The sequence below is a fragment of the Pieris napi genome, chromosome 11 (assembly GCF_905475465.1).
Source record: "Pieris napi chromosome 11, ilPieNapi1.2, whole genome shotgun sequence".
Taxonomy (NCBI): domain Eukaryota; kingdom Metazoa; phylum Arthropoda; class Insecta; order Lepidoptera; family Pieridae; genus Pieris; species Pieris napi.
In genome coordinates this window covers 2,957,763-2,969,972 of record NC_062244.1, presented here as the reverse complement: position 1 = coordinate 2,969,972, position 12,210 = coordinate 2,957,763, and the positions used below count along the sequence as shown (strand labels likewise).

Below are 12,210 nucleotides of genomic sequence, written 5' to 3'. Positions count from 1 at the left end.
GAAAGGTTTTTCAAAAAAGAATATGGAATCCCATCTTCTCCTGGAGTAGAATCTTTTACGTTATTGAGTACACCTTTAAGTTCGATCAAAGAGAATGGAGCGTTTAATCCAGTTTGGTCATCGGAAATGTAAGCAGGAATAGATAATGGAGGAAATGCCTGTTCCGGTACAGAAGGGGGTGCAAGATGATCCATGAACTGATCAGCTAGGGTTAGCGGTAATTTAGAAGAGGGAGAATTATTATATGCAGATCTAAATCTACGAATATTACGCCAGACCTCTGACGGGCTGACGTCTGGGCTAATGGAGGCACAAAATGATTGCCAACCATCATATCTCTTTTTCTTAAACAATTTTTTAGCACTACGGGCAGATTCTAAATATAACTCGAAATTTTCTTCTGACATCTCCTCACAGTAATTTTTTTCAGACTGTTTTCTTGTTTTTATTGCAGCTGTACATTCATGATCCCACCAGGGAGGCGAAGGAATTTGCGATCGGAACTTAGTTTTAGTGCAAAAAGATTCATCGGCAGCTTCAATCAAAACCTGAGAAAGAATTTCGGCAGAGATCGGATCACCTTCTTGAGAATAAATACTAGTTTTCTGCTCTACTCGTTGGTTGAATAATTCCCAATCAGCGTTGTTTAATCTGTATTTAAAACGAGGAGAGCGAGTGGTTTTGGTAGGTTTGTGTGAAGGAAAAGTAATTACAAGTGGAAAGTGGTCACTACCATACGAAGATGCAAGAGGGTGCCAGTCCAAAGTTGAAGCTAAATCAGGTGAACATAAAGATAGATCAGGCGCACTTGCACCTTCACTTGGACCAGTAACACGGGTTGGCAGCCCAGTGTTTAAAATACAGATACAATGAGAATCTATAATATCTAATAATTGATCTCCATAATAGTTGGAAGAAGTGCTTCCCCAGGATTGATGTTGGCAATTAAAATCACCTAGGACTAAGAATGGCCTTGGAAGGATGGAAAACAGTTGATTAAGATGAGAAAAAATATTTACATTAGGACGAGAAAAATAAATAGACACTATACAAATTTTATTTACAATAGCAGCAATGACTGATAAGTCATCTCCGAATGAGGGAAGTGGAAATAAGGAATAGGGGAGATTATTTTTAATGACTATGGCAACACCGCCATAGCCGTCAGGTCTGTCCTGTCGGAGAATAACATAACCTGGAATTCGAAAAGTCAATTCCGGGCGAAGCCATGTTTCCGACAGAGTTGAGACAAATGGTTCAAATTTATTATGCAAATGGATTAAATCATTTTTATTGCAGATAGCGCTTCTGCAATTCCACTGGATTATTTGTTCGCGTTCGTGGCGCATAAGAGGATTTTAATTGAGTTAAGGAAGCAATCATTTGGCGGCGTTGTTCGGTTACGTTGTTGTCAGAGTTAGGATTAGATTTAATTTCAGTCAAAAGTTGGATTAAATCAGAGATTATGTCATTATTGTTAACGTTACTGTTTATTAAAGCGACCCCGTTAGAAGGAGCTGGAGCGTCGTAGTCCTTTATCAAATTGAAGTGTTCTGTTTTGTTATACCCCAGTCGTTTTAGTTTGGGGGATGTTGGTTTAGCAAATATTGTTTTCTTATAAGATCTACTATACGACGGAATCGAGGGAGAGGAAGGCGATACATGTGGGACAGGAGAATTAGGAGTATTCTGGATGTTTGAAAACTTAACTATATCAGCAAAAGATTTAGAAACTGGATCATACACTTTATTTGCTTCTGCATAAGATACACATCTCTGAGCCATATACAATTTAATTTTAGTCTGCCGTTCATATTCTGGACACTTTCTGTTTGTAGCAAAGTGTAGACCAGAACATAGGCAGCAAGTCGCGGCATCATCTTGTATGTTGCATGTGTCCCCTGTATGGCCTTGGCCACACTTGTAACAGCGGGGCCGAGAGTTACAATTAGACTTAGTATGACCAAATCGGCAACAAGAATAGCACTGAATAGTGGGGTATGCGTAAAGTTCCACGGGCAGGGCATTGTAGCAGACAAATACATGTTTAGGAAGGGTTTGACCATCGAAAGTTATTACAATAGTCTGTGATGGCTTCCACTCAGGAGGGCTGCTGTTACGTACTTTATAATTAAGTCGTCTAATTTTTATAATTCCTCCGCTGCCTACAGGCAGAGAGATGTTGTCTAATATCTCTTCGGGAGACCATTCCGCGGGAACGCCTCGCACCAGGCCCATTCGGGTCACATTAAATGAGGGAATAAAAGCTTTGTAATTATTTCTTGCCAGGCAAGGGTTATTAATAAATTCGTTTGCACATTTGTGGTCAGAGAATGATAGGGAAATTCTGTTTCTGCCTATCCTTTTGATGCTACCATTAATTATGTTTTTAAAAGAATTTTTCTTGAGGAAATAACCAAATTGAACGGGGTGAAGGGAGGGGATGTCCGTATCTGAAGAAACTTTTTGCGCATGAACTACGAATGGCCCTATGTCATAGGCCTCATAAGACGTTCGGCCTGTAGGATTTTTTATGGACTGAGAAACGTCTGATGGAGGTGATGGGTGCTGTTGGGTATTAACAGTTGCAGTATCTACACGGTCTACTTTGTTCTGAAAACTATCTAGAGCATTAGCGTTCTTAAGCCCAGTACTTATTGAGGGAATTTCAATTTCCGGTATTTGGCACGAGCAATCAGTGTCCTTTTGTTTGTTCCGACGCGTCGGATCGAATCTTTTTTTCCTTTTGTTGCAGTGTTTGCAAATTTTACCTACTCGCATTCTTTTTCGGTCATTCCGTTGATCCACATCTGTATCTACACTGGACTCGTCCAGTTTAGAAAATCTATTTTCTATTATAATATTACAAGCTACCTCGGGGGGCGAGCCCCCGGTATCCGGGGGCTCGTCCATTTTTTCGCCTGACTCCAGGCCTTGAGGAAAAAGTATACAAACTTACCAGATACTGTAGAATATATACACAAATGAATAAACAAAACTATTAAATTAAACTACTACATACAAATATATACAAACTGATCTTTTATACAAGTTAAATTAAATTTAAAAATTTCACAAGAAAAAACACTCCCGCCACGACCAACGTTTCCCGCGCTTTTTTCAAAACATACTTTAAAAGTTTGTTAAGTTTTTTACCATAGATATGTTTTACTTTGTACTTTACACCTTGTACCCACATTACTCTATGGTTATTTAAAACACTGACATAGATGAAAGCACCTCGACTGTCATTGTGATAATAATGTTTATACTTTATAAGTACATGTAGAATTTGAAAAAAGATGGCGTCTATAATAGACCACAAGCCCATGAACAAAAAATACCTGTGAAATGACCCAACCTGAATTACGCTTAGAAGGCTGTTACTATATCTGAAAATAGCTCTGAGCACTATGCCGTCATTTCTGAGCGGTACATGTGAGTACGTGAGTGAATGGACTTTCTCAGGTACAATGGGGGAATTTCGACTAATTATTAATGTACGGCTTTGTTATAAGTGTATAGATGATTAAAAATAAATGTCGAAAAACCTAGTGCCGTACAAAAGTGATGGTGCCGGAAGTCGTTGCAAATTTTTAATTCGACGACAGTTGCAGAAGCAATATAGGTCATTTATTACTGTACGGCATTTGTGTGATTCCTTTTTAACACATATACAGATACTTTACCCGTAAACGCCGTACATATTCCCAGCGGAGTGGTCGAAAGCCAAGGGTCGGAACCCTACCCCTACACCCATATACCCTAAGGTCATTGTAAAATGTACGGCAACATGTTCAAAATATTATTTAACACGGACAATAATGTTTTATAATTATGCCGTCCAAATATTATATATCTGAGTATACTACAATAAGGCTGTAAAGTATATTTACAGCCTTATCGTACCAGCAGAGAGAGGTAAAGGAAAAATATTTTTAACAAAAATAAAAATATACAGGGCGTCCCAAAGTTATGAGACATGAAGGGAAAGTACCTTAAATATCGCAGATAGGGTATTTTACTAAAAGAAGACTTTATGTTATTTTTAAAAGTTAGTAATTCTGCATTCAAAGATTTTTTAAAAACTACTTGCCTCGTCTGGAAATCGAACCGGCTTAAATTAAAAAAAAAAACACCCCTACTTTTATGATGCCAATCGAAAGAATGGCCAAAACCTAATAACTTTTCTAAATAACAGACTCGTAGGGGATTTTTTTAGGCCGAATACGATAGATAATGTTTTTAATTTGATTAAAAAGATATATTCACGCTGTTCCTTTCTTTTAAAATACTATGTTACTTAAGAAGAGTTATTAGTTTTTGGCCATTCTTTCGATTGGCATCATAAAAGTAGGGGTGTTTTTTTTACATTTAAGTCGGTTCGATTCCCAGACAAGGCAAGTAATTTTTAAAAAATCTTTGAATGCAGAATTAATAACTTTTAAAAATAACATAAAGTCTTCTTTTAGTAAAATACCCTATCTACGATATTTAAGGTACTTTCCCTTCATTTCCCATAACTTTGGGACGCCCTGTATTGGTAGGCGGTGGTAGCGGACTATCGAAAGTGTACGGCATTTATCTTTTATTGAAGATTGTCTAAAGTATTAATAACCTGTGTTATTGCCGTACAGATAAAAGTCACCGGAAAATGACTCTTTTCTGAGGAAAGTAATTTACCCCATACACCTATGTGTTCCACAAAAAATGTACGGCATGCTGGAAAATGTTATCTATTTGTGAAGTACTCTCAAGATCATTTAATTTTATGTTGTTTCATATCATCATCACCTATATGCTAATCAGACATATGTTGCGACCCTTGGCTTTCGACCGCTCCGCTGGGAATACGTACGGCGTTTACGGGTAAAGTATCTGTATATGTGTCCAAAAGGAATCACACAAATGCCGTACAGTAATAAATGACCTATATTGCTTCTGCAACTGTCGTCGAATTAAAAATTTGCAACGACTTCCGGCACCATCAATTTTGTACGGCACTAGGTTTTTCGACATTTATTTTTAATCATCTATACACTTATAACAAAGCCGTACATTAATAATTAGTCGAAATTCCCCCATTGTACCTGAGAAAGTCCATTCACTCACGTACTCACATGTACCGCTCAGAAATGACGGCATAGTGCTCAGAGCTATTTTCAGATATAGTAACAGCCTTCTAAGCGTAATTCAGGTTGGGTCATTTCACAGGTATTTTTTGTTCATGGGCTTGTGGTCTATAATATAATTAATATGAGTTAATTAAAAAAATTGTGGCGTAACTAAATAATAGAAGTGTAGTGTAGTGTAGATGTTGTATCACCTGCAATAAAGAGTTAGCACAAAATAAATACTGCTCCTGTTTTCATTGATGATATGTAAAACTTAAAATGTAAATTTCAACTAATATATTGAACATGGCTGACGCACACACCGTGCAGGACAAGAAATGGGCAAAAGAAAAAGAAAAGTTATATATCAGTTGTTACTATCGCACGACAACTAAATATTTAACATCTACATTCTTTTTTTTATCTAATCGGATGATAATGGGCAGGAGGATCACCAGATGTTAAGTGATACCGCCGCTCATGGACACTTACATTGCCAGAGGCCTCGCAAGTGCGTTGCCGGCCTTTCGAGAATTGGTATGCTCTTTTCTTGAAGGACCCTAAAGTCAAATTGGTTCGGAAATACTTCAGTGGGCAACTGGTTCCACATAGCGGTGGTGCACGGCAAAAACTGCCTTAGAAAACGCTCATTTGTGGAACGACGGACGTCAGGGTGATATGGATAACTCAAACTGCAGGTATTAGATCAAAAAGCTCCTCTGAACAATCTATATGGTAAATGTGGTAGAAGATGCAGAGAGACCCCACATCTCTACGCAACACCAGTGCATCAAGCCACACGGAAAAGCACAATTTGGGGGGATGCCATCGAGCATGCTCGACTTATGAATGTTCAAGGAAGATAGCGCTTTTCGTACAGCACGCTGCCAGAATATTATTTCTGGCATCGATGAATCACACCGCGAAATAGTCGGTGATGACCTCCCTTGGTCATCCAGAGGCGACTTGGACGCGAAGAGACAGCCCAACAGTTCGGCGTTCTCCTTCACGATGTGAGTGACAGTAGTAGAATAGACTCCTGAGCTTTCCAAGCTTTGGCTTTGCTATCCGCAAAACTATCTTTTTTGGAAACTTGAGCGGGCCTGATGGCATCTCCCAATTGTGCCGCGTACTTGTGCTCTTGAGTTGGCTCCGGTCATAACGCGCCCTTTTAGGTACGTTTGTCTTGTATTGCGAGTTGCACGCGCATATTTTGACCCCACATGGAGTACTATTCTCACCTCTGGGTGGGCTGTCGCCCTAGTGCGAGATCCTTCCGTTTGAAGGTATTCAACGAGATGTGGGTTTCCTCCATCTTCTACCGCATTTACCATGGAGAGTGTTCGGAGGAGTTATTCGGATTAATACCTGTAGCTGAGTTTCACCTTCGGACTTCAAAGCATAATACGAAATACCATCCGTATGACTTCGACGTTTGGCATTCCACAACTGAGCGTTTCTTAAGGTAGCTTTTGCCGCGCACCACCACTGCGTGGAACCTGCTGCGCACTAAAATATTTCCGACCAATTCGACTTATGGTCTTTCAAGCAAAGAGCGTACCAATTTAAACTGAAGGAGACCGTCAAGAAGATGTGTGGACGAGGTTACAACAATAACGGGTAGAACCAGAGGCTTATATTATTATAGAATATTACATAATACGTGATATTTGCCACGGTTTGATAAGCATATGATATGGATCATAACGGTAAATTAAGAATAGAGACTTCGCTTTATCTGAATCTTTCCCTTTAGTGTATAACTATAGTTATCTCAAAGGGATGTAGCGGTGAGACGTAGGCATAAATCACCGGTTTATCTGTTTTATATCTATATCTATTATGTAAGTCGAATGAGCTATAGTGCTTTTCATGAAAGAAGTCCCGCGGTGATTTTTGGAACTAAATTTGACAGGTTGGCAATGTTGTCATTCGTCGATGTTATCAAGTTCGTTTGTTGTGGTAGATTTTTGTGAATTTTTAACTAGCTTAGTGCATTTTAAAGATTGTTTACAATGCCAAAAGTTGTAAAAAGTTCGGATCGAGAAATTATATTAAAGGTGAAAGAGTTCTGTGAAGCGGAACATAAGAATCAAGGTGTTTTAATACCACTAAACAATGTTCGGAAGAGTGTTGCCGCCATAACAGGTACTTTTTAGAGTTGCCATTTAATAATTTTTTGCTGTATTGATGGGACTTTTATGATATAAATTCGTTTTTGCGACAAATTTGAACAAATACATAACGTGATTAAAATAAGTAACTGAAATTAAAACATATATTACATAAGCATTATAAACTTAAAGTTATTATTATTGACGTGATAACGTCTTTAAAATCGTTTTAGTCGGGTGACATGTTCAGAAACTTGTGTCACACCAAAACCTCACGAGCGAGATCGCAGGTATAACGAGAGAGAGACGGACCGATCTCCCGTCTCATCTCGAGCGCTGCCAGTCATTCCGTGAATGTATGAAGAAAAATGTATATCATAGTCGAATAAGTAAACTTGTCATTTTACACCCGAAATTTATCATCAAAAGTGTGAATAAAACGATAGATGTAATTTAAAATTTGAAAAAATTGTTATCTTCACTAATTCCTTACTTCCCAAAAACTTATATCACCAATAAGACGTTATCACGTAAACATCTCGATCGTAAACCTACTTTACAAACAACCAATATTTTTAATTGTTTATAATTTAATTGCAGGTGTGTCAGAGAAAACTGTAACAAGAATTACCAACGAAGGTATAACAACGGCGTGTACTTCGAAAAAAATTATAACCCAACAACTATGCAATAAAACTGAATAAAAAATTGTATTGCTTTTCTTTAGCCTATTTTCTCATCTTTTCCCTGTAAGTAGGTAGAACACCGCTAATATAAGTAAATAAAAATATACTTTTTACATAACAGAAATATTGTTTCATCGAAGTATGCAGAAAATAATATTATTTGATAAATTACATCTCCTAAATGTAAATAAAATAGGTAAATTTTTTACTCATAATTGGCAACATTACGTCATGCGATTGCAGCGCCGCGTCTGGGGGACTTCTTTCATGAAAAGGACTATACTTACTACCTGTGATTCAGTGATTGATAAGTGTCAAACGCCTTCTGTCAAATATCTGAACTCTTCTGTCAAGGCAAGAAAATCTGTGAAAAACTTGAAAAGTAAAAACAACGACCCAAGCAAACCACCAAAAACATTAGTTTTTACAATGATAAAATGGAGATATTGCTAAGATTTGTACCAACAACTCCGTTAAGGTTAACGGCTTCGAGATTGATATTAACCCACGTAGCAAACTATACCAGGCAAGTATTTTAAATGTTTTTATATCTACGGTTATATCATGAATTAATAACGATGTTGTAAAAGTTTAACCTCTAAAAAATATATTCGTCGTAATTTTTAGATTAGCTGAAGTAGGAAAATTAGAAGCTCCTAAAACAAGCGGAAAATATGAAACTGGTCAGCTTATTCTGCATAAAGTATTTGGATATAGGGGAGTTATTTTATTTCCATGGCTAGCAAGAGTATACGATAGAGATGCAATAAATAAAAAGGAAACTGCAGATTCTTCTGGTGCTACTGACACTTCTGGAGATAATTTATCAAATGTTGGAAAGGAAGTGAAAGGACGAACTCATACTTTTTACCAGGTTCTAATTGATACAAGAGATGCTCCATACATAGTAAGTATCAAGCAATATTTTTAATGAATAATTTTACAAAATTAATGTGCAGATATATTCTGGGAAAGTTTGTAATAAAAATATTTATTTACATATAATATATTGCTATATAATTCATTTTTTTAAATTTATTTATTAAGGTATATAAACTTAATAATAATACTCGTAAAATTTCGTTAAATAAACATATATAATTGATTAAAGATATTACTAAATGAACTCAATTTATTTTTGACTGTGCAAACTACATTCGACATGCGACCTGAATGGAAGAAGAAGGTATTACTTAATGTTTTTTTATTGTTGTGCGGTAATGTAACATATTAACTTGGTAATAGCTTCTTATTACATTTCTTTGTAAGCCCAATAAATCCATAATTTAAAATTACTAATGAACTCGCTAATTAAAAATTTTAGACCTAATAAACTATGTATTTAATTTTAGTTGTGCCCATAATACATTTGTTTTAATAATCTGCATTTTAATAAATATTTCATTGTTAGGAGATAAAGTTCCTTCACTTTTAGTCAATACTAAATTACTTTTACTTATGTGTTCAAAAAGCTATTAAAGTCCATTTAATTTTTAAGATGCATTAAAATTTTTATGGCAAGCCATAAATTTGTTTTGTTATATACAGTGTAAACTCCATATAATGTAAATTTAGTGTATATGAGTTTGTAGTAATGTAATTTATAAAAACTACATCGGTATAGATTCTTTTTCACAGCGTGTATTTAAGCCTTAAATATATATAAGAAACATTTTAAGACATTCATTATTATTTTGTAGTGGTTATTTTATGCATGTTGACCTCAGCCAATTGACTTACTTTAGGATTATTTTTAATATTATTAATACAATGTAATATTTTTATTAACTAATATGATATTTAAAAAAAAAACATTATTTCCATATAAGAACTGTAACCGCAGAATATGTGCATTTCCTTCAGTGATTTAGTGATTGAGTTTACACTGTATATTATGTAAAGTAAAATGTGAGAATTTCTAATCATAGCATTGTCTTTTATTGACATAACTTTTACACATTTAAAGAAAACACTTTTTTAAATTTTTTTTTTCGACGTTTCGCGTGCCTTTCAGCGTGCGTGGTCACCGTGACCACATACAACCGTACCGTGAATACATAACTTCAATCCGGTAAAAAAGTGTTTTCTTTAAATTCCTAATCATGTAATTTTTTTTATATATAGTAAGTAAACAAAACTTTCTTTTTTTTCTTAAAATATATATTATTATAATAATATATATTTACTTTCAAACTTTTAATGTAGAAATTAAATATTCTGCTTTTTATTATATAAATTATAATAATACAAGTAATGTCAAATATATTCAGAAAGTTATAATTTAAATAATTACTATTGTTTAACTAATATAGTCTAAATCATAAAAACTTAACACAATGTTTTGGATTAGTATGCACGTAAACTATTTTTCAGAGAGCTCAAACTGAAGCAGTTACATTTCTTGGTAACCAAGAGTCCAGTCGCAGCTTGTATGCAATACCTGGTTTAGATTATGTGGCACACGATGACATAATACCATATGCATCAGTTGAACGGGTGCCCTTGCAACATGAGCTATTTGACAAGTTTCTGATGCACAACCCTGATAAAGGTTAGATTGGATGTTGCTCTGTTAGGTTAGCTAAATAAGGCATTAATGTTCAAGGCTTTATAATGAGAATGGTTAAATATATGTATTAGATATTTTTCTACTAGAAGTACTCAATTATATATTAATTAAAACATCAAATTTAACACTTACTGGATTGAATTATAGTGATATAACAATTAGTAACCTTTAAAAAAATTAACTTTATGGTGCTTTATTGCTTTTGTATGAAGGTTTTTTTTCTTCAGTCAAATTTAATGCATACAGATATGGATTTTGTTTAAAAATTTTAGATCCTCCCTTCATTGCTCAAGAGACACTGCGAGCTTGGCAAAAGAAAAACCATCCATGGTTAGAGTTAAGTGATGTCCATCGTGAAACAACTGAGGGTGTGCGAGTAACAGTTATACCATTCTATATGGGTAGCCGAGAATCACAAAACTCTGCAGTGTACTGGGTAATATGTGGTTTTCTATAATATTATGAGTGCCAATTATATCATATTACTTACATTAGTTTAAGAATTAATCTAAATAAGAACTACAATTATTTATGAAAATAAAAAAAAGGCATGAAAGATAATCGTGTGTTCGTAGCCGTTAACATCGATTTCTAAACTCTTGGTCCTTCGAGCCGGAAATATTACCGACTTATTCTAAATCAATGTTTTTACAGTGGCGTTATTGCATCCGGCTCGAGAATCTTGGATCTCAAGCAGTACAGTTGCGAGAGCGTCATTGGCGTATATTTTCACTCAGTGGCACACTTGAAACAGTTCGTGGACGTGGCGTGGTGGGCCAAGAGCCTCTGTTGGCTCGCCACGCACCGGCCTTCCAGTACAGCAGTCATGTTAGCCTTCAAGCACCTAGCGGCCATATGTGGTAAGTTTTAATAAAGTTAATCAATAATAACCTGTATAAAATTATTGTGTCTTAACGATAATATTTCTATATTCTCGCTATAAAATTTATTACTTCTTAAGTTAATATTAAAGCCATAAGGATGTAATTATTATAATATTTCATAACTAGCGACCCGCCCCGTCTTCGCACGAGCATCCGTTACCCGAAAACCTTGAAATTTATACAGCAAAATAAATTTAATTATTTACTTACTTTACTTGTTACTTTTAATATATTATTTTAATTTGCTGCTACCTTTTTCAGGGGTACATTTAGAATGGAGCGCGAGGATGGTTATACGTTTGACTGCCGCATCCCGCCCTTTTCGCTCGAGAGTAAACCAGACGAAGGTGGTCCCGTGGCGCCCTCTACACCAACCTGAACACTACTAGCACAGATTATGCTTCCACACATGTATTAAAAAAGAAATTAAAAAAAAATACTTCCTTCATAAATGTCATTGGCAATGTTCCTCTACTCACTTTGGATACCATTGACTTTGGTGTAAAATACAAATGTGTGGAACAAACGGCCCCAAAAAAGCATGACATACCAAATTTAAATCATTTTACATTCTAGCTAGGTCAACGAAATTGTTTATTTTTTTTCATCTAAGTCATTATTTTTACCATTTCGTACTATTGAATTATTTATTTTTTCGAAGCTAGACTCTCGACTGTCATCGTAGGCTCAATTAAACTTCTTAGTTGTAATAAATTCTAGATCTAATAAATTACAGTATTCTGTTATTTTGTATTATTTACCTTTTACATAATCTCTCGCATGCAAAAGTGTCTGAAGTAATATTGTATTTTTATGTTTCTAGTAAAAAGTTTGAGGTTTAAA

General features: G+C 35.3%; 2 protein-coding genes across 3 annotated transcripts; one reads left to right on the top strand and one right to left on the bottom strand.

Annotated features, from left to right (window-relative positions):
• Window positions 1-586: 586 nt before the first annotated feature.
• Window positions 587-3,115, bottom strand: LOC125054128. Its single transcript, XM_047655847.1, has one exon. The coding sequence runs from the start codon at window positions 2,911-2,913 to the stop codon at window positions 1,291-1,293; it is 1,623 nt and encodes a 540-aa protein (XP_047511803.1). The 5' UTR covers window positions 2,914-3,115; the 3' UTR covers window positions 587-1,290.
• Window positions 3,116-8,229: 5,114 nt separating this feature from the next.
• LOC125054130 (polymerase delta-interacting protein 2) lies at window positions 8,230-12,113 on the top strand. 2 transcript variants are annotated; one of them, XM_047655849.1, is made up of 7 exons: window positions 8,230-8,440; window positions 8,542-8,821; window positions 9,056-9,100; window positions 10,288-10,465; window positions 10,756-10,919; window positions 11,138-11,343; window positions 11,629-12,113. In XM_047655849.1, the coding sequence occupies exons 1-7, from the start codon at window positions 8,352-8,354 to the stop codon at window positions 11,744-11,746; spliced, it is 1,080 nt and encodes a 359-aa protein (XP_047511805.1). In that variant the 5' UTR covers window positions 8,230-8,351; the 3' UTR covers window positions 11,747-12,113. The 2 variants fall into 2 exon arrangements, with proteins under 2 accessions (XP_047511805.1, XP_047511806.1); XM_047655850.1 differs by lacking the exon at window positions 9,056-9,100 and having other exon boundaries at window positions 8,233-8,440.
• Window positions 12,114-12,210: the final 97 nt, after the last annotated feature.